The sequence below is a fragment of the Drosophila mojavensis genome, unplaced genomic scaffold (genome assembly GCF_018153725.1).
Source record: "Drosophila mojavensis isolate 15081-1352.22 unplaced genomic scaffold, ASM1815372v1 contig_16, whole genome shotgun sequence".
Classification (NCBI taxonomy): Eukaryota; Metazoa; Arthropoda; class Insecta; order Diptera; family Drosophilidae; genus Drosophila; species Drosophila mojavensis.
The window spans coordinates 6087944-6111472 of NW_025318693.1; the positions used below are offsets into that span (position 1 = coordinate 6087944).

General features: G+C 41.3%; 2 protein-coding genes across 6 annotated transcripts in view; both read left to right on the forward strand.

Annotated features, from left to right (window-relative positions):
- The first annotated feature begins 568 nt into the window (after positions 1–568).
- LOC6573272 (octopamine receptor beta-2R) lies at positions 569–13162 on the forward strand. 2 transcript variants are annotated; one of them, XM_001999322.4, is made up of 6 exons: positions 571–2898; positions 6631–6729; positions 9409–9507; positions 9623–9981; positions 10119–10296; positions 10499–13162. In XM_001999322.4, exons 1-6 carry the CDS (start codon positions 2249–2251, stop codon positions 10818–10820), a joined length of 1707 nt encoding a protein of 568 aa, XP_001999358.3. In that variant the 5' UTR covers positions 571–2248; the 3' UTR covers positions 10821–13162. The 2 variants fall into 2 exon arrangements, with proteins under 2 accessions (XP_043863224.1, XP_001999358.3); XM_044007289.1 differs by lacking the exon at positions 6631–6729 and having other exon boundaries at positions 569–2898.
- A 3621-nt stretch (positions 13163–16783) lies between these two features.
- Positions 16784–23529, forward strand: part of LOC6573269 (octopamine receptor beta-3R) — a 43588-nt gene continuing 36842 nt past the window's right edge. For 2 of the 4 annotated variants that reach the window (XM_032731484.2, XM_044007265.1), the window contains exon 1: positions 16784–17897. The gene's annotated coding sequence lies outside the window, so the exon portion shown is untranslated. The remainder of the gene's footprint in view (positions 17898–23529) is intronic. The other 2 variants (XM_001999320.4, XM_032731480.2) reach the window with 2 other exon arrangements.

A 23529-nucleotide genomic window follows, 5' to 3' on the forward strand; every position in this document is an offset into this window, starting at 1 on the left:
AATTAACAGTATTTTGGCTGCTCTGTGCTAAAAGCCAACCAGTAAAAAAAAAAATACGAAACGAAACGCGAAAGTGCTCAAAAATGTGTCATGCAAACGAGTAAATCCAAAATGAAATAAACCTACGCAGCTGGGCGTCTAATTTAAAGCTCGTGGCCGCCAAAATGCGAGTGGCCAATTTGTTGTGTGCTACAACAACAACAACAAAAACAACAACAACAACGACACGAACAGACTCATACAATAACATCAAAAAGGCGGCCACGTTGCCAGAGCTAAAAGCGTGTGCGAACATGAAAATAAAACATCATCAGGAAATTAATTCAGAAAAAAATTAGAGAATATTTTAAATAGAAATACACAAAACATACAAGAGTCGCATACAATTATAGCCTAGACTATATACATCTACATAAATATAGATAAAGTGACTAAAGGCAACAGAGCTCGAAAGACAATAATAATAGCATTAGGATTTCATTTTGAGTTGTTCTTTATTTTATTTACTTATTTTTATTATTATTTATTATTATTATTTTTTTTTTTTTTAGCTTGAATATTGCAAAGGGAGCATAGGAATGGGCAATGCGTAGAGCTAAAGAAAATATCTTGGAGTGAGCAGCAAAAAGCATCAAGAGAGTGACATTCCTCGGCGCAGCTGTCGTCATATAAATCATTTTCAGTATACAGGGTGTTCGACAGGATGCGTCCGATATGAAAGCTAGCTATAGACTAGAACAGTTATGTTGGTCAAGTTGTTAGCTATATTATGAATTACAATTTCAGCTGCTTTAATATTTCAATTCAGTTTGCCTTGAGTGAGGCACCCTCTATTTGCCAAAAACACGAAACGGCGCCATTTTCGCTCTGACTACTCAAAGATTTATCTTTGGCATAGAAATAAAACAGATATTATTTAAGAGTCGCAGGGAATGAAAGGAAAAATAATATAAATAATAATCTGTATCTCGTGTTAGTTGTTTAATGGGCACCCTGTATGCCCAATGCCACTCAAGCAATACACCAAATCCATTTCAATTAATATTTCTACGTCAGCGAATAAACAAATATTGACTAAAATCAATACAAATACGATAGCAAATTATACAAGCATATATACATATATAACAAGAACTTAATTTCGATACACAAAGAGCATAAAACAAAAGTAAAACAACAACCACAACAACGACAACAGCAATTATGAATAGCAAACGCATGAGTTTTTATGTATTTCCAACGTTTTTTTGGTTTCATGGCAGAGCGGCGAAAGCGTGGAAACATCGTGAGTTGGTGCAGTATATGTATGTAAATGTGAAAACCACTTGCACGAACAGTGCTGAAAATAGATCGAAGACAAGAAATGTTAAAAATAAATACAACAAATATTAAATCTAGTGGCAGAAGCCGCACTACCACAACCAGCGGCAGCAGCAGCTAAGCGACACGGTCGCCGCAGCAATCAAAAAGAAAAAAATAATATACACATATACATATATATATGTATAAAAAGAAAAATAAATTTTAGAAAAAGAAAGAGCAAAAATGAACAGAATTAAAACGCAGTCGCTTGAAGCAAGCAAAAAACCAATCAGCGAGCAGAGGCTGCAACAACAACAAATAGAGTAAAATAAAAACAGAAGCCGCATAGCCAAAACGCGAGCGAGTCCAGCAACAGCGACGTCTCCATAATAATATTATCTTTAACAACAACAAGTACTACAACAACAACAACAACAACAGTCGAGCTGAGTGGGCGTCGGCTAGCGTTGGCAAGGACAGCCACCAAAAGCGACACGAAAGCTGAACGCTGAACGCTGAACGTTGACGTTGACGTGGACGTTGACGTCTACCGCGCCGTCTCCCTCGCCGTCTCTCTGTCGTCCCGCTGCCGTGTGCGTCGCCTTTGCCGTCGCACGGTCCGCGAATCAATTTCCGTTGCGGTGGCCGTTTCAGTTTTGATTTCAACGTCGCTAGCGCCACGCGTGTCGCGAATCCCTAATGGCGCAGCTGCTCACCCAGCGAATTAACGCAAGTGCAAGAGATTGAGACCAAGACCCAGACCGAGTGCGAGTTCGAGTTCGAGTCCGAGTCCGTTTGAGAGGCTAGCGAAAGCGGGCCAAGAGCAGCCGCAACAGCTGCAAGTGAAGCCAAGTAAAAAGTTACTAAAAGAATATTTGAGAAAGCGAGTGAAAGAGCTCCTGTCCGTGCCGTGTCTGTGACTGTGACTGTGTCTGTGTCTGTGTCTATGCTAAAGTCAAGTCAAATGCCAGCTAGTCCGTGCCTGGAGCTGGGACATCTGCCCGCATTATCCAGCGCTGCGGCGACAACAACAACAACGATGCGACACAGAAGCAGCGCCACAAGGATACGCAAAAGACTTTGCCGCTGCAGTGGCCAGCGGCCAGAGATGCAACCAGAGCCAGCGGCACAACTCGAGTCGCCACTGGCGACAGCAACAGCCACAGCAACTGCAACTGCAACTGCAACCACAATACGACGCACCACAACGAGCCCAAGGAGCAGCCCCGGCCTCAGTCTGAGGCTGATCGGCGCCACGGCGGCGCTGGCCACGGCTGCCGTGCTGCACACAACGAACGCGCTGACCGCCACGGCTGGCGCCCTCGATGCCGTCGCACTGCCGCTGCAAGGCACTGCCACGCCCCTGCCCGCCACACACGATCTGAATGCCACGCTGCTGAGCAGCACGTCCGGCGCGCTCTACAACGACAGCAGAGCCACGCTGGATGCAGGACTTGCCGCAGCCGAGGGGGCCGAGGATTGGTTCGACGATCTGATCTGGGTGCTCAAGGCATCCGTCATGCTGTTAATCATCATTGCGGCCATCTGCGGCAATCTGCTTGTTATTATTTCTGTGATGCGTGTTAGAAAATTAAGGTGCGTATACGCAATGTGCTCCGCTCGCGCTGAGCCCAGCTCTGCTCCCATTCCATTCTAATTATCTGTGAAAAGCAATTAGCGTTCCATTCCCTTTCTCTCATTCTCTCGCTCTCTCGCTCTTTTTCTCTCTGCGTTTTTCTTTTACTTGTTTTGTAATTGCGTAAAATTTACACAAAGCTGTGCTGCCTCCCGCCCTTCCCCTTGGAGCTGCCTTGATTGCCAATTTGCGCCGAGCCTCAGCCTCTGCCTCGCCCACTCGCCCCCTCGCCCCTCGCCCGCACCTGCACACGCTGCCTTAACACTTTCTAATTATTCCGTTCTCTCTGCTCAATTTTTGTCAGCTTCGCATAAAATTCATGCACGTCCAAAAGTCGTTCCCCACGTGCGTCTCCGCCTCCGCTCCGCCTCCCTTCTCTACCCCCATTTTTTCTGCCCGACATTTCACGACTTGTCTGCTTGTGCTTTATGTAGCCATTTGCTGTCCTTATTTATTTTGCTAATAATTAAGCAAGTCCCGACTAGCTTGCCCTGCCACACTATGCACATCCATTTGCATTTCTCTCTCCCTCCAGCTGCCCCGAATTAGATTCGAGTAACTTTGCCGAGTCCAGGGGAGCGGCACATAGTAACTGTATCAGCACAAATATTAATTAGCAGATTCACGTTTTTTGATTAGCACCATATCTGGCATTCAAGACAGCCAACTCATCTTTCATATTAAATGCCAAGTTAGATGTCTTTAACTGCATAAATGTTTTCTTATTGTATTATTTAATTAGCCCTTTTCGCCTGCTCAGAAACATTTCTTCATTATTATTTCTTCATTATTATCATTATCATTATTAATCAGGAGATTCGCGCTTTTCTATTAGAATATAGCTGGTATATAAGTGGGCAAATTTTCCTTTTATATACATTACAAGATTGCCCCTATTCGCCGGACCCATATTATTTCTATTTTATTTTATTTAATTTTTTTTTTACAAAGAATTTCTGTTGATGATAACATTTATTTTAATTAGGCGCACACACACTAAGGCGCACACACACATGTGTGAGAATTGATACTTGTCAACATCTCAGCGAGACGACCTCGTTGGATGCGCTGTCAACTCATGGCACGGAGAATGGCGATGTCGCCGTCCTTCGCTCAACATTTATCTAGAGCGACAGAGACAGAGGCAGAGACAGGGACAGTGACAGTAAGAGAGACAGAGTGCGCGACATTACCATAAAAAAGTTTTCTAGTGATAAATGATGGGTCGTCAGCTTGGCTCGGTTCGTTAATATTTTTAGTTATGCCTTAATAACTGGCAGGCAAATCAATTTAGCGCATCATAAAACCCACGGGGTCTCCCAGGCCAGGTCCGACGGGTGCACATAATCAAAGTTAACGTCGTCGCCTCGTCCTACGGGCGTGTAATCAAAAGTTGTACCTTACCCACCAAGATTTTGCCACACCACCTTTAGGTACTCTATTCTTCGCTCTCTCTCTCTCTCTCTCTCTCTCTCTGTCTCCTTTCTATTATAATTTTTTTTTTTTCGCGCTCGCTTTTCCTAATGCAAATTTCTTCGATGTAATGAAAACTTTAAGTGGAGCTCGAAAAAGGACACTGAAAATGAGGCAAACAAACTTTGGCAAAGAGAAAGAATAACAAGAAGTCCAAATCGAGCTGGCCATGGCAAGAGGTTGGTGTAATTAAGGTTGAACGTCGCTTAATTTCTCTCTCTCTCTCTCTCTCTCTCTCTCTCTCTCTCTCTCTCTCTCTCTCGTTCTGCCTCGACTAATGAGCAGCATTTTATTTTTTAAGTAACTAGCTGCCAGAGTCTCAGTCGCTGTCCCAAGGCCTAACTAATAATGTGCCGATGATAATGATGATGCTGATGCTGATGATGATGGTGAGGTTGCTTGGGTTTGTGTGTGAGTTTAGTCGATGTTTGCCCAAGAGCATGAGCCGCTCTCGCATATAAATCTCACATCTCTCCCGAAAATAATTGCCAGTCAGGCGCAAGAGATTAGAAAAAAATCCAAACGTGTGCTTGATAAATCGGCAGCTGCTACTGCCCACAGGCTGCAAATCCATCTATTGTTCTATTTTTTCCAAATGGAACGCATGGATGCGGCGCTGCTTGAAACAATGCCACAAAGAATGGAATGTGAAACTGACAACAACAAAAAAGAGAGAATATTTGATATAGCAGCAAGAATGGAAAACAAAAAAATAATAATAATAAAACAACAACAAAATAATAAAGCGTGACAGTTAAACTTTTAAAAAATTCAACAAAAAACACCATGCAGTCCACAAAATTGCGAGCGAAGAATTTGTATTCAATGGGTATATGCGACTAGTAGATACCCAGCTAAATTCCCAGATAAATTCTAAGGCAGAAATAGAAGTTAGATTAAATTAAATACGCAGGCAACCAAAGCCCAAAGTTTGCATAAGAACAACTGCAAGCCTGTCATGCTCACTGCAAATCGTTTTGCAGGGTATCCAAGCAAACAAGTGACACCACAGACACAGAAGCCCCTCGACCAAAACTTTGGCAATTAAGGCGGCTTATGGTTTTTATGGCTGCATAAATTTTAAATTTTCTATACGACGCACAATAAAAACGCTTGCCGCGCTGTCTGAATTTATTTTCACATTTTTGCTCTCTTAAAGATGAGCCACGGCTCTGCGCTGTGCGTGTGTGTGTGTGTGAGTGGCATCCAATGTGTAGCATCCATTTGGCATTACATGGAGGCTACTAATTAACGTCGCGGCGCCGCCTTCAGCTGAAGGATGCTTGGCAACTGCTTCCGGCTTCTAGCAGCGCCGGCCGCCAAAGTGTTTAAATGAGATTTTCTTTATTTTGCTAGCTGTTGGAAAATTTAATGCTGCTAGCAGCCGATTAAAGTGTGCAAGTGAGGCAGCAAGCAGCTAGAAAGAGAGAGTGGGAAAGAGGGAGGGAGGAAGAGAGAGAGTGCTGGCTAAATAATGGCAACGCATTTACAAAATGGCGGCTATTTGTTGCAATTAACGGCTCAAACTACGGACCGTTATTCAAGAGCAGCTCTAGAGAATAGAGAAAAGTCGCTGCTGCTGACAGCTGAGGAATAAACATTGGATTTGCATTAGAGCTCAATCATAATCAGAAACTGCTTTAGGCTGCATAAATTACGTATACGTCACGTAAACTGCTTAACAAGAATTGAATAGCTTCGATTACTCAACAGCTCCACATGCGGCATGCCGCATGCCGCATGCCACACGGCGCATTGCCAGTCACTCATTATGCAGTAAAGCTTAAATGTCACATGCGAGAGGCAGTGGCCGGGTAAGCCTGGCTAAGCCAAAAGACCACATTTTCCATCACGATGCCTGGCTTGTCTTTCAATTATGCCCCATGCTGGCAGCAGAATGCAGGCAGATGTCATTTGCCGTCCTTCACAGAGACCCATCGGTACAATAGCTCCCCCTCGGGGGCAATGGCACACACACACATACACCACAAGGATGTGCAAGATGGAGAGGTGCAGCAAATACTGATTAGTCATCTAAGGATATGCCATATCGCACAGCCCGTTACAGCTATTGTTCATAGTGTTATTGTTGTTGCTGCTTGGGCTGCTGTCATGATTTGTAATATCTGGTTTTATTTTCGTTTACTGATTGTGCATTCACTCGCTCACTCACTCACTCACTCTCTCACCCTCTCTCTCTCTCTCTCTTCTCTTTGCAGAGTTATAACGAATTACTTTGTAGTTTCCTTAGCCATGGCTGATATAATGGTCGCTATTATGGCCATGACATTTAACTTTAGTGTGCAAGTAACTGGGCGGTAAGTACAACAAAAAAAAAACCATACAAATACACTCACACACACACACTCATGTATAGTTACATACATACAAGAATTACAACTGCAACTGAGCGCTGTGGCAACTAAAATGTCAGTCGACCGTAAAGGGGCGGCTGCAGCTATGTTGGGGTAGTGAAAGTGTCCGAGCAAACAACCAAACAAGTCCCTGAAAAATGAAGGCAACATTTGTTCTAGCTACGTGTGTGTGTGTGTGTGTGTGGGTGGGTGGCTTTGCATATGTGATTGTATGTGCGAATGCAAATGCACAAAGTCATCTCGCTTTGTGTTTCAGCTCATGTGCGTACGTCTCTGTTTGAGTATTAAAATGTGCGAATAATAAACTACGAAATTCCCCTATATACACATATATATATTTTTGTATGTGACTTAAATACACGCTGCAAGCCAATTCTACAGCAAATGAAATAAAAATGAATATACATATATACTTTTAGCTCTGGGAATCGGATATAAAATACTTTTTATGGAATGAAAAGAAAAAAACAAAAAACAGACAAAACTAGAAAAGTTCATTGAAGCAAATCCTTTTTTTAATGAAAAGCATTTAATTAAAAACTTGTAATTAAAATATGAAAAAGCGAGCTTTGTTTGAAGTTCAAGTAAATAAAAAATTTGCTAGAGAGTAGATCACAATTTCGCTTGCAAAATAATTTTCAAAACAAACAGAAGTTAGCATGTATTTTATTTTTTAATATATATAAATTTTATCTATTATTACAAAGCATCTTTTATTTTTTTTAACTTGCAATGCAAATTTAAAAAAAAAAATATATATATATATATTAACGACTTTGTTGGAACTGTAAGCAGTTGCTAGAGTCTGCTAGGGCATAATTTCGTTAGTCTATTATTTGAAAGATAATTATAATAGTTCATTCCCTTTTATTTATTTATTTTCTTTTTTTTTTATTGTTTTGTATATTTTGTATATTGTTTTTATTGTTTTATTATTTTATTATTTTATTATTGTTTTATTGTTTTATTATTAATAGAGTATGTGAAAATTATACAGTAAAAAGTCTTAAAATAAAATAATTAAGTTGATAGTCTGTTTAAAGTGTTAATAATAGGTAGTAATAGATTGAATGTAAGTTAGCAACTTACCTTAAAAATGCAACTTTCTCTCTCTTTCACACATTCAAGTGTCGCCAACGCCATCTCTTAGCTCAGTGTCTTCCAGTTGGCAAGGGTATGCATGCAGAGCAGAGAATGACGGCACACACAAACGCGCTCTTTCAACTGCTATTCTTGGGCACAAAAACCCGTCAGAGTGTGACATGGTCACATCCTTCACACAGCTGTCCATGTGTGTGTGCGTGTGTGTGCGTGTGTGTGCTTGTTTGTGCAATTGTAATGCGATATGTGCATGTGATGCCAAGCGCACAGACATAGCCCAGTTAATTATGCACAGGCTGCAGCTGCAGCTGTGGACTTGAAGCTCGACGACTTTAAGCTCGACTCGGGGCAAAAGATCAGCAGAAATGTTTGCAATGTCATCGCCAGCCACATCGTTTCATTGCTCCCACGAGAGTGCAGCGCATAATGTCGCAACTTGCACTTTGTTTGGGCTGGCGCTGGCGTTGGGGCTGGTGCTGGTGCTGGTGCTGGGGATCGGAGTTGGGCGTGGTATTGGAATTGGGCCAGGCCTTTTGGAAAACTTTCGACCAGCCACTTGTCCACGAAAGTTGCATATAAATTGGCAGCTGAGCTCGTTACCAGCCAGAGCCCACTTGGCATTCATTAGCAATTTTACCTTCACTGTCGCTGGCTGCATAATTGACACTGGCCCGCGGCGCCGACGTCGCCATCGTTGGCGCGCCCCCTTCTGTGTGGGCCAGCTTAAGCGCCAATTCATGGCAGCGCATAACGGAACAAAGCAAAAACAAGAACAAAAATGGGAAATGGGAAATGGGGGGGGAAAAAAAGAGACTTGCAAAACGCTGAAAAGGCAAACACGAGCAGGGCCACGCCTACACCTACGCCCATGCCCACACCTACGCCTATGCCTATGCCTTCATTCCCCGATCCTGGCATTACTGCAGGCGTGCGCACACACAGTTTCTGAATAGTCAAAAAGTTTTTGAAACTGATGCCAAGCCGGTCGTCTGATAATAAATTTTCCTGCCCGTTGGCGAAACCAAGCAGAGAGAGAGAACAAATGGGTCGGGTCGATTGGGGGACGATTAGGGCGGAGTAGGCGCGGCTCAGCAGGGACAACGGCGCGACTTTTAATGAGTTTTTCATGCAACCAGCTCATTCGCGTGTAGAAGTCCTTCCCTCTGTGTGTGTGTGGGTATGTGTCTGTGTGCGTGCCTACGGCAACATAACAGTCATTGTGGCTGGCCGAACAGTGCATTAAAACAGCTCGGCCTGGCTGGCAAACTGTGCCAGTTCATGGGCAATGTCACCTGCCAGCCAGCCAAAACTAACAAGAGATGAAATCGATAAACACATAAATCGGACACGCTGATAAGACAGCCACAGCAGCTAGAGTTCGGCCAGGGAGCTTTGAACTTATCATAGTATACTTTGTGGGGCAAACATTTGCACATCGAGCCGTTATTACATAATATAAAGTTAATAGCTTAATCATAGACCTGTCAACATTTTCCTGTTTGCTTTCTTTCAAATATTCAGCTGGAACTTCAGCCCCTTCCTGTGCGACCTGTGGAACAGCTTGGACGTGTACTTCTCAACTGCAAGCATTTTGCATTTATGCTGCATATCAGTGGATAGGTACGTACTTCACGGCAACAGCTGATGATGATATATGTGTGTGTGTGAGGGCTCTCTTGAAATACTAATAACCGTGGCATTCTGCTGCTGCTGCTGCTTCTGCTCTTTTTTGCAGATACTATGCCATTGTGAAGCCGCTCAAGTATCCGATTAGCATGACAAAACGCGTGGTTGGCATTATGCTGCTGAACACATGGATATCGCCGGCGCTGCTCTCGTTCCTGCCCATCTTCATCGGCTGGTATACGACAGACAAGCACAAGGTATTCGTGAAGGAGCATCCCGAGCAGTGCTCGTTTGTGGTGAACACTTACTATGCCATCATATCGAGCTCGATTTCGTTCTGGATACCCTGCACCATAATGATTTTCACTTATCTGGCCATTTTCCGTGAGGCCAACCGGCAGGAGAAGCAGTTGATGATGCGCCATGGCAATGCGATGCTCATGCATCGCCCATCGATGCAGCCATCAGGTGAGAGCTGAGAGCCAAAGGCTTGAATTACCAATCGGCTGGATGAACTGTCTAGCTGGCTGACAGAGTCACACACACACATGGTCGGGCTAGAGTTGATGCTAATCCCTGCGCATTTCTCATGTCCCTTTTGGCAGGCGAGGCGCTGAGCGGCTCGGGCTCATCGAAAACGTTGACACTGCATGAGGTCGAGCAGGAGCACACCCCGACAAAGGACAAACATTTAATCAAAATGAAGCGGGAGCACAAGGCCGCGCGCACTCTGGGCATCATCATGGGCACCTTCATTCTCTGCTGGCTGCCATTTTTCGTGTGGTAAGTGAGCGATGCGACCCGCTGGCAGCCGGCTCAAGTGTAATTTATTTAATGTCTCGACATGCATAATTAAATATTACTCATACGCCACGGCGGCTCTTTGAGCTGTTGTCGTTGTTGGCGGCCTCTTAAAAAAAAAAGAGGCAAACAGTTCGCATTTCTTTTGTTATGATTGTGGCTTGAATTATTCGTGCATTCGCAGGTACACGCTCTCCATGACCTGCGACGCGTGCCAGGTGCCAGACATTGTGGTCTCGATACTCTTCTGGATTGGCTACTTCAACTCCACGCTCAATCCGCTGATCTACGCGTACTTCAATCGCGACTTCCGGGAGGCTTTCCGCAACACGCTGCTCTGCCTGTTCTGCAACTGGTGGAAGGACAGGCACATGCCGCTGGACATTGACATACGGCGCTCCAGCCTGCGCTACGATCAGCGCGCGAAGAGCGTCTACTCGGAGAGCTATCTCAATTCGAACACGCCCTCGCATCGCCGCCAGTCACAGATGGTGGACAACTTATAATACAGGGACGAGGCGCTGCTAACGCCCATTGCCCAGCAGCAGCAGCGGCTGGCGGCTGGCGCCGCGCCCGGCTCCCGGCTGGATAACCCCAGGCCCAAGCAGAATCTGGGCAGCCTGTCGGCCGAGGATGTGCAGGAGATTCAGATCGAGATACCCATGGAGTATATCAACAAATGGAACAAGAACAACAATGCAGCAGCCGCCACGGCCTCCAGTCATGTGTAAGAGACTGCCAGCAACAACAGCAGCAGCAGCAGCAGCAGCAACAACAGCAACAACAACAACCACAGCAACAACGACAACCACAGCAACCAAAGCCAGACAATGGCCCAGTTGCATCAATCGAACAAATGCAATTACAATTTTCCATTAATTTTTAAAATTAATATGCTGCTTGCGCTCGCACTGTAAATATTTAAGTCAACATTTACGGATTCAGCCGTGTGCGAGGTGCACTCCATAGGCGCGTTGTCTGTTCGCTTTCATTTCGTTTTTGCTACACTGATGGAGCTTCAATTTGGCTGAGAATGAGTAAAAAAGAGCATGAGTGATTTATTTATTATTTATAATTTTCTTTGTTTGTGTAAATAGTTACTTTAAGTTAAGCGCAGGTTGTAAACACATTTCAAAGCCCGGCAAAAGCAAAGCAGAAGTAAAACTAAACTAAAACGTACGTTTAAACATCATACGAAACCGGCAATCAGAAACCTAAAGCTAAGCAGCAATATATATACATATATCGTCATATAAGAGAGCAGAAGATGAGGCAACCAGGCAATAGAGAACAAAAAATTAAATATAGTATATAAATATATATAGAGAGAGAGTTTAACTAAAATTTAAACTGTGCCAATTAACCAAATGACAAGTTATGAACTAATTAGCTAAACATTGTATAGAGATCAAGTTGAACAAATTTATGGCACACGGAATGCAATTCAATTGAACAGAGAAGTTATACCCAAATATACATGCATACATACAAACATACATACATACATATATGTAAGTACACATACTAAATATGCATAGAAATAAAATGTTATGTTATATATTATTGAACGACAATCGCATGCAATAAGAATGCTCAAAAACCAAAAAAAAAAAAAAAAAAGAAGAAAAAAATATATATATTATATAATAATACAAGCAAATAGAGAAATGTCATAGTTAAACGAATGCATAAATTAAATGGAAATTAACGAGTGTGGCAGTCAAAATCAAAAGTAATCTAGTGCAACTTAAATAAAGCCCTACTATAAATAGATCAAGTATATACAACGATATCGCTAGTTAAATTCAATTCGACGTGTCAAGTGTTTCTATTCGATGCAAAGTGTTCAAAGTGTGAGTGTGTGTGAGTGTGTGTGTGTGTATTAATTGCGTTGCAGTTCCTGGAATAAAGTTGACTGTGTCGCCTGTAAGGGGAAGGCTTTTGCATTGCTTACAAAGTCAGCAACTTGATTCCAGCAACTGCGGCCCAAGCTCAACGTGGGACTAACTCAACCGAAACCAAAACCGAATCTGGACTTCCATAAAAGAAACAAAAAAAAACTATGAATATGAATTATAATCGAAGTGTTGACTTTAAAAAGAGCAGTTCGTATCGTTCGCTAGGTCCTTTGTTAATATTAATAATAAAAAATAAAATATCAGTTTGCCATTGTGTTTAGTTTTCTTCCTTTGAACTGTGTGCATTCAAATGCAACCCAAGAAGCTTTTTATTTTTAGAAAAAATAATAATAATGAAATAGGATAAATAATTTAAATGTAATGAATGCGAAAAGGAAACAAATGCTAAAAGCCACGATTCTAGTCAGCCGATAGAAAGCAAAGCAAAGCAAAAATAAGTAAATAATAAAAGAGAAACGAAAAACAAAAGAATACCACAAAAATGCAAGGCAAATCAATTATGAGGAGTGAAAGCTCTTTATGTTAATATTGTATAAAATGTCATTCAAATCTGATTTTCCTTATCAATGATCGAATGATGGAAGCAAACTCCAAAGAACTTGTTATATTTTTATAAACAAATCAATAGCTAAACTAATTTATATGCCTAACGATGTTTATATACCTAGTATATGTATATGTAACTGTACTTGTATTTGTATTTGTATTTATATTTGTATTTGTATTTGTATTTGTATATGGATATTAACATGTAAAACGTGAGTGTTATTTATTTTTGTGCTTAACTACAGCATTGCTATGCCGAGATCTAGAGCTAAACCAACAGAAACTGAAACTGAAACCGAAACCGAAATCGAAACTAATAGAGAAACAAACAGCCTCGAGGCGTTCAAACAGCAATAAAAACCAAAAAAGCAAACCACAGAATCATAAGATATGATGTGAACTATTGTAAAAGCTATAACGAAATTATTGAAATTCGATTGGACAAATTAAGTAATTTAACAAAACACAACAACAAAAGGCAAATATATGAGAATAAATATTTGAAAATACATACATGTATAATAAATGCTGTTCTTTGACTGAGTTGAACGGTGGGGTCGGGCGGGGGCGAGTGGCAGTTGTCAAAGTTCGCGCCACGGCGCAAATGGAAAGTAAACAAGGCCAAGACGCTGGCCAGACGCCGCACTTCAAGTACATTAACGGCATATCATCAGGCACCGAAATAAAGCTGATTACGAGCGGCGACAGTTGTAAACTTCCAGCTGAGATTTCGACTCGGTTGACAGGCGGCGAAATGCGAAATGCGTGGCAGTACATCGGGGGTCCCCCTCGCTCTGTCGCACTTGGCGTATGAGTGATTTTTATTTGGCATATAATTTAACCGGCGTCATGGCAACGAAGCCCGTCCCCGCCCACCACACATAGAGGGCGGGCAACATTACTTGTGTTTTGTGTAATTTATCATCTTATTGCGTCGCCAATAAGCGAAACCTTCGACCGAATGAAGCAGCCAAAATGTGACATGGAATCAAATACTTAAATACTTTCAAACAGAAACCGTTGGCTGCTGGGTCAGAGTTCGCATTTCACGTTAAAAATTAAATTTATTTCCCCATACAGGTGCAGCCTGTCCCAAAAAAACTTTTCCCAACCTCCTGAGCCCAAGTGCCAAGTGGAAGAACTTTTATACTTATTTTTCCTTTTTTTTTTTTTTTGTGTTATTTGTTTTTGGCATCTTAAAAACTCATAAAACATTATATTGTAGCTATGCAAATGTGTGTAATTTGTTTGCGTATGTGTATGTGTGTATTGGAGCTATATTGGAAATGCCAAAGGAAATTATGTACCAAAAATAAACTTAAATATTTCCACGCAAAATACGCGTGAAGCGAGCACAGCTAGCCGAAACTTAGGCAAACATACAAATATTTATGTATATATATATATATATATACATATTTTTATTTTATAAATATATATAGCTGAATGAAATCGAGGAAATTAAATAAATGTTGAGCACAGAAACGATATTCATGCTGAGCATGCGGCATAGCTAATTTAGTCTACGAGATCCATCAATTTAATAATAATTTAAGCATGTAAAAGTTTTTAGCGTTGCGCCGCTGCACACAGAGCGCAACAACAACAACACCAACAATAATATAGAAAAAAATGGACACCACAAATATGAGGGAAAATCAATGCACATTCATCAAAGTCAAAATTAAATCTTGTCCCGTTTGACTTCTGCCACTTAACATGCCGTTCGAGTCAGAGTTGCCCAGCTGCCGTTGCATCTGGCTGTCCCAGGTTGCCCTGGATGTCTCTGAATGCTTCTAGGTGCTCGGTGCATCGCCCACACTGGTGATCCATAACATCCGCCAGGCAATCATCGCTCATGAGATGCGCCAATTTGGCCATGACAAGTGACATTGACAACGTCGCCGCGTAGGTGTCAAAAGCCGAGCGCCATTTCCACGATGCCATTTCCAATATCAATATATATATATATATATATATATATATATATACCTATGCCCTGCAAATGGGCATAGCTATTTAATCAATCAATTTACCTACATTTTTCTCATTGATGAGCATCTATTTACCAGGCAATGAGAGATCTCTGATTGATGTAGATTTCGAATTGTATTAAAAATTTTTGATTTAATCCATCTGGTTTCTATAGTTAATGTTTCTTAATGTATTTACGTTTTTAAATGGTAAGCCTATTAACGGGAATTCCCATATTTACAGCTAACTAAATAAGACTATATATAAAGCGCCTTAGTTGATGCAGACTAAGTGATTGAATTATATATTTAGGACAGCTTAGGATAGGCCTGTGGGATATCCTCTTAACTTGGGCTACTGGTACAAGATCAAGGGCATAGAGCTCTCATTCTGTGTATTTATCATAGAGCTGTTTCTAACCATTGAGTTATCTATATATGTATATATATCGTATATTACTTTTGGAAATACTATATAATTATTATTATTATTATTATTGTAGTAATTATAATAGAATTCATGTAATTCATGTGATATAATATTTATATTTATATCCATTTTATACTCTCTTTAAGTATCAGAATTCGAATGCATCTCCTCAAAGTGGTGTATCGCCTAAGCTCTTACTCAGACGGAGAGTGAGAGAAATAGAGATAGAGACTGTGCAGTAAATTCAACGCACAATAAATCAATCACATATCTAGACAATTTTAAATTGATTGATGATCTCTCTTGGATTGATACCAAAAAATTAAATAATAAAAACAAATAATTAAAAAAAAAAAAAAAGGAAAGGTAAGAACATATCGAAATAATATGATGCGATTGCTGTGGTTGATATGAGTATAATCTGAATCACGATTAGTTAAAGCTATTGGTATTATTAAGAACAACTATGAATGCTAGCTTTGCTCAAAACTTTCTGGGCCTAGTCTAACTCCCCTACCAATAAAGTCTGTTAATTGTCAGAGCATTTAAGTTTTCAGCTTGTGAGACTGCTGACTAAATATTTAAATGCAAAAGAGATGTCAACCAGAACGGAGAAGTTGCATATTTTCAATCAAGAGAGAGAGAGAGAGAGAGAGAGAGAGAGAGAGAGAGAGAGAGGGAGAGGGAGAATGGGTAGCTGGGACAGAGGATTGACAGCTGTCAGTGACACGGGACTCTGGCGACAATCGAGAAATCAGATGTGTTGTCGTTTCATATATTTGCAGCATTTTCATATTTTATGAAATTTTAATAACTTCCAGCGAGCGACATCAAGCTGCCCAAGCTGAAGCATGATGTGGCACCGACGCCGGCATGTTGCCATCGTTGTTGCTGTTGCTGTTGGTGTTGCTGTTGTATCTATGCTGCTGTTCCCTTCACCGATTGTTGTTTAGCCGCGCAAACATGGAATGAAGCGGAACGCAACGCAGCGCAACACAAACTCGAGCCAGCAATAACAAATCTTTTTTAGATTTACGCACACATTTGGGGTATGCCATCAAAATATTGTTATTACAAATGCAAATATTGACGCCCCGCACACCGATGGTGGCAAGGGGCATGCGGCATGCGGCATGCGGCAGTCTGACAGCAGCAGGCAACTGTGTATAGAAATGGATATGTAAATTCGCAAGTAGCATTGGCTCTGCCTCCGGCTGCCCTGGGCAAAAACTTGGCAACTTGATTATGCGGCTCGACTCAGGGGAGACTCCAGCCGAAGCTCGACTCCACAGCAATCAAATTGGTATTTCTCTACAGATAAATTTATTAAAAGCAATGCATGAGACAGTTCGAGTTTCTACTTAAGAGTTCAACCTATTTCGTTTAGCTTCGCTCAGCTCAAGTCTTAACCCACTGAAACTTGGCTTTCTGCTCCCCTTTTGCATTTGCTACGTTCGCATGCGACTCTGCGCCCATTTCAAATTCGCTCTGCGCGCCAAAACTGAGTGCGCCGACGCGCTCTCGTCGCCCCAATTCGCCGCAACTGCTGTTGTCTGTTTGACCGGCAAAGGATTTGGCATGCCGTGGCAAGATTCAGTTGCTGTTCAGTATTCGAAGCAGGCACCAGCGACAGCGCAGCAGCGGCCCATGCGACGGCCCGTTGGTTAAATAAAAACAATAACATCGTCAGCATCATCAACATTATCATCAGCAACAGCAGCGCAGTGGCAGCGCAGCAGCAGCGCAGCAGCAGCAGCAACAATAATTGAAACCTGTGACCACTTGTCACACACGTTGCTACAAAAAGGGAACTAAAGTGGCACTGACAGTTGCCGGTACCGTTATCGTTGTTGCTGTTGCCGTTGCCATTGCCGTTGCCGTTGTTGCTGTTGTCGATGCGAGTGTCGCCAGCGTCTAGCTCAAGTGCCACTTGAGCTTCAGGCGACAGGACATCGGCCATATATTAAGCGCCAACATGTGCGTGCGTGTTTCGATTTTGGCCCGCAAAGCCCACTAAACAACAAAAGCCCGATACAGAAGAAGTCTGTCGTGAATTGTGTACAAGTATTTGTGTCTCTATCCGTGTATGCGTGAGTGTGTGTGTGTGTGTGTGTGTGCGTGTGTTTATATTGCTTTGCTTGCCAAAACGTGCCGCATGTTGCGGACAGTCGTGTGAATCAAATAGAAATATCGTTCGAACAAATCGATTTCGCGTTTTTTGTTTGAGCACAGCAATAAAAATAACACAAACTTCGTTCTAATGACAAATTAAATATAGACCAAACAACAACAAAGAGAGCGAGAGAGAGAATAACAAAAATCGTTAAAGACCAAATGGTGAGGCGCATGTAAGAAGTTTCTGCCCGATAGCAGCAACAACAACAACAACAACAAAAATAATAACAACAATCACAACAACAACAACAACAACAACAATAATAACAACAACAACAATCAGAACAACAACAGTAATCAAGAGCGATAAAAGCAACAGTCAAAGAAAAAGTTTCATTGCTCGTGTTGCAAACGCCGCAAGCAACAGCCCCGCCCACAGCGCCGAAGCCATCGACGCCTCCCGCCCCCGCCGCCAGACCAAAAGGCAGCATAGCCAAACGCAAATCAACAACGACAATGACGGCGTCAAGACCTTCAGGCTCATCCAGATCCCTCGCCACCTCCAGCACCCGAAGCGGACAGCCGACACGCGTTCAGCAAGTAAGCTAACAATAAAAAAAAACTTTTCTGCCCACCTACCCAAATCCACGCAAACAAAAAGAAATGAGAAAAAAACACAAAATAGAAAAAACCATTCGACTGGTTACGTAAATTACAACGGCAGACTGGCCAATTGCTGCTGTGCGAGGCCTGGCTAAGCTTAGGATTTTTCGGGTTTCCATTTAATAAACTTTAAAATGCTAGTGGTTATATATTCCAAATATGCCTGTGACCCGTGTTGGCCTGCGACAAAACCACACACACAGACACACCCACACACACAGCTCAGATTGGTCATTGGCAGCAAAAGGTGTTCAGCATACCTTGGTTACAAGTGCGGTAAATTCCATGAAAATATAGGCTATTGTGCTAGCAGATAAAGGCTGAGGTGGAGAGTGGGAGAGAGAGAGAGAGAGAGCAAGATAAAGACAGAGAGAGAGCAAGTGATTTAGACAAACCAACTTGCTTTTACAAATATTTCAGAGCGAGGCAAAGATGCATACGAAAATGTGCCACAAATATTTAAGATGCAGTGAGGCAGAGCGAGAGAGATATATTCACAAGAAACTAGCAAAAAATGCTGGAAAAATATTTAGAATTTAGTGTTCTTTATACAACTACTGGAATTCTACAAGAATTTCTTAGGAAAGAGAATTAGAGAGGAATTTTACACATCAATAAAAATAAAGGGCCAGAATATTTAAATGTATTTCACTATAAATTTTAATATTTGAAAGAGAGTGAAGTAAATAAAAATAAATCAATTTATCTTCAGCTCCAAAATCTATTTAAAAATATCCAACTCTCTCGTTTAGCTGTAACTCCCTATCAAGCATGATTGTTATGTCTCTTGCCTAGTCTCGATTTGGCACCACTGTGCAGGTTCAGTGGACCCACCCTCTGGCCTTCGCTGTAGGCTCTGCTCGCTGCGCCTGAACATAGCATTTGCCATGGGACTCTCTATGGAGAGCACTCACTGCTACACTTCTGCACCTCGCTTAGCACTCACAGTCGGGCGAGTCGCCTCAGCCTCCTGACATTTGCTTTTACTCTGCTGCTGATGTTTTTTTTCCTTTATAATAATTTTTTTTGCTTTTTTAATAGAGCTTTCTGAACTGAGCGCTGGGGGAAATCGATTTTGTTGGCATAGGACATTGGGGGTGAATTGCAACTACCTTTCAATAAACTGGGTTTATTTGTCTGGCTTTTAGAATCAAATTTACCATAAGCTCAGGAACTACACACATATTCACACACACACACACGCACACATCACTATTTGGCATTCACCGAATGTCTGTGCCCAAGCAATGCAAACTTTTTGCATAAATTGCAGAGCTGCATCGTCAACAGAATAGTCAAGCACGCACCTAAATAAACACACCCACACACCCCCCACACACCCACATACACGCAAACATATTTTATAGAAATTTCCATGTACGAATTGAAACTTTTGGAGCTGTGCTCGAAAAAGTTTGTATCTGTGAGATACAGTTTGGATTTAGCTAGTTAGAACTGTCAATGTTGCATTTGTCAAGCTGCAAAGTTGCGACAATCACAAAGTTCATTGTGCGCCGTTAACCGATAGGAAAATACCTTATACTGTGTACAGTTTAGAAATTATAGAAATCCAGTTATTTTCATTGAGCTAATGCCAGCTAATGCTTGAAGCGAGCAAATATTTGCACTGAATTGTTTCCAGTGTAAATGGCATTATTTATTCCGGCGATACTTCAGGCAGCGTCTCGGATGTCTCTCGATAAATGGCTGGATAAATGATAAATAGAATAAATGCCTTTAGGCATTTTTGGTTGCTATTCTCATGGCTGTCGCTGTGTGGGTGTCTGCAGTGGGTGTTAGCGGGGGCTGGGGACTGGGGGTGGGTTTTGCTTGATTGGCGTCTCCGTTTTGGATTTAGCTGTAAGCTTATCAGATTCATTGCCAGCATAATGATGCGATGCTGCTGGAAATCGTTGAGGATGCCAACGCCAATTCCATAGCTTAGATTGAAAATGAAATTAATGAACTTGTCATGCTTGGCCCAGTCTGAACAGGCCCAGAGAAAGAGTTTTTAAAGCAGTGCTTCATTAATTTATTGCACAAAATATCACTGAAAAAACTCGAGCATGCTTTACTTAATATAATAAACTTTATTTAAGATCATGAATTTGAAATGAATCAGAAGCTGACATATGAATTAGCTCTGAATATTAATTGGCATATACAAATCATTCATCATATTTCCCACAAACATCGATTGCTTGTCCAAGCACAGCAATCAGAAATTCCAGAGTTTGATTCTAATCCAATTTCATATATTCAGACAGGATTTTCATCAATCAAATGCTGTTTCCATCTTCTGGCAATTAAATTGGTATCTGAGCATATCTATCAAAATATTTTTGAGAATATCTACACAATTCCCTGTATTAAATGCTTTAATTAGGGCTCTCATGCACAATGCGCATGAGTCTCGTTATCAATGCACAATACCAGAGTACGCAGAATGGAAATCAAAGCCACAAGTGCTACATGAAATCGATTTTAATTGCCAAAAATCGTTTGCTCTCTTGGCTGCACTTCACAATAATTACAAATCCGGAAAAGCATTCGAAACAGTTTTGCATTTTCATTGAGCACTCAAGTGCGAATGGAAACGCCTTTTGCTGCTCTCGTTTTATTGACCAATAAATAGCTCAAATAACTTGGCTGTATAAATGTTTATTTACACACTTCAGTGTAAATCTGACAGACACACAAACAGACGAAGAGACGGACGAAGCAATAGCAGATATGCAAATGAATATTCCGCGCATCTGACATATTTGAGCAGAGCTAAAGTTACGCGAATAACGCAAACAATCATTCGGCGGCTCTCATTATAATGACTTCCGCTTCCGGCTCAGCCATTTGCATTGACTATATCATTAGCTGGAGTTCAAGTCATTCACAGTAAATAAATAATAAATAATTTATGCTCCCATTACACAAGTTCCCTAAGCACACAATTAAAACAAATAGAAATTTACCTGCTTTGTTGAAACAATCGAAAGCAACGCGAATGGATTCAGTGTGCTTTGGATATGCTCGACTAGGCGATACCCTTTAACTTCATATACGTAAATATAGATATCTATATATGATGGATTTGAAAGGCATATGCATTGTTTATAATTGCAATTCAAGCGATAAACTTAAGATTCATTTAAGCAAATTCCGAAAAAAAAGAAGAAGGGCAAATTAGATATATGTAGATATATTGCAATTTTGTATTAAAAATTTATTTATAATTTTTTTAAATTAAATTTGTATATGAAACGCAAATTATCACTTTAATTTGCAATTTATATTATAAAAATTGAAAATCAAATTAATTTTTTTATTTTTATTTTTAATTTTTTATTATGTTTATAATTAATTTTCGGTATACGAAAGTGTTAATTTTATATAAATAAATATAAATAATTTATATAATTAATTAATTTCATATAACTTTTTTCAGTTATTTAAATAAATTCAACTTAGACCGCTCTTACATGGAACATAAAATGTAAATTTAATTTAATATAATTATGGCCTTGACGTGGAAACTTTTACTGTAACTTCAGGTCAATTGAATAACAATTTCTATTTCAAGCTGAACTAAATAATTCCCCCAACTTCAGCTGAGAGTAGATCAAAAACATTTGCCATCCGTGCGCATTTATCTTCCCAGTCTGTAGTTCAATTTATATGCAAATAAAAACTCAACGATGAAATATTTATATAGAGTTCAAGAAATTTGCTCTCAGTCGAGGAGGCGCGCGGCCTTTGACGCTGTCAAGGTGCCAGCGCGACAGCCATTACTGCTGAGGCAGCCCTCGCAGGCCTTCTGACATCAGCATCCTTCATCCGAGCTGTGTTTGCTTTGCACTCGTCGCATTGTGGTCCGGCGTTGCTTTAGTTTCAAACTTTAGAAGCCATTGAGCTATTCTATTGTGTGCTGGTTAAATGTCCGCCGACCGTATTTTCCTGCTCTCTCTCTCTCTCTCTCTCTCTCTCTCTCTCTCTCTTTTTGCCCAGCAAACACACATATTCCATTCACATTCACATATACACATATGTATGCTTCTTTTTTTTTTGGGATCAGTGTTGTTTCAGTCAGATGTGAGCATGGTAGATGAGCCCTGTGTTTTCCTTTGTCCTTTCGCTCACCCATGGGCCTATGCTATTGTCTCTACGCTCGCGTTTTTCTGTGTATTTTTTTACGTTATGCGAGCCTTGCTACCGGCGTCGTGTATGCATTATTTATGCTATTATCGATTTTGTATACGCTTTACAGAGTAGCCCGCCCACACCAGAAGGGCCATTCCGAAGCCCGGAGTCAAAATATCCGTCGCCTGTCGAAATGAAATCATTCTTCACAACGAAGTTTCTCAGCTCATCAGCATTACTTTGAGGCTTAGCATTTGTCTGGCAGCACCAGCAGAAGCAGCAGCAGCTGCAGCAACAGCTTATGCCTACCTGCTTCTCTTTGCATTTGACGGTCCACGCTGCGTATACGCAACGGAAACTTAGTTAAGCCGGCAAAAGGCCACAATGTGGTCGACACTTCTGACTTTCAGCCTGATTTTAATTTTGGACTTTTTAACAAAGTTAACCAAATGCTCGGAATTGAATTTCGGGACAATGTCAATGTCAAAAATGACCAAGCGACCAGCGCACTCCTAAGTACACAAAACTCTGTTCGCTCGTGCTCGTTGGCCCCAGCTTGAGTTGACTTTCTTGCACTTGCCCAATCTGCGTGTGACTCGGGCTGATTTTGTTTATTTACATGGCCAAGGCCCAAATTAAATTTTAAGCTGTTGATTAGCATTTTCAGCCAGTTCGAGGAAGGACCCTACACGCTGCTTATTGAACCCTCATTGGATTCAGCGGCCGCAGCGACCGAAGCCGAACTTTGAATAAGACGAGCCCGAAACAAAATCAAGTGAAGGCTCGTTAGAGAAACTTTACTTACAGGACGAGATGTGATGATGCGATGCGACGCGATGCGATGCGACGCGACGCGATGCGAAGCGATGCGATGAAAGCGGCTCTTAATTAAGCAACTCAGACTTTCGCATCTGTGCTGTACATACATAATATACATAAGTATGTTTGCTATGAACTCGGCCTTATAAAAGAAAAAAAGGTTAAGGTTCGTAAAAGTTTTAAAATGAGTTGGGCTTCCAGTTGCGACTTATTTTTATTCCATTAATTTTGTTGTTCTTGCAAAATCTGTTAAACATATAAATGTGTGCCTGGGCTTTTAATGAAATTAGTCGATGGCGAGGCGTGTCGAGGGGACTCACCCACTTGCCGGGTAGCTGCCACATCACTCAGCATTGCGTTGTCGCGGCCTGGCTGAAATGAAATTAACCGTCTTCAACAAAAAGCCATAATCAAATTTTTTTACTACAAAGCAAATGAAAAATAAGCATGGTGTACGTACGCACTTGAAATCATGTTGCCAGTGCCACTCCCATATAGGAATGGGCTGACTCTGCACACTGGAGTGACGTCTTTCAATGCCAGCTGCTTAATTTACGCGACGAAGTAATTGGATGCGAACGCAGCGCCGCCTCAGTCAACAGTAAAAACAGCAACA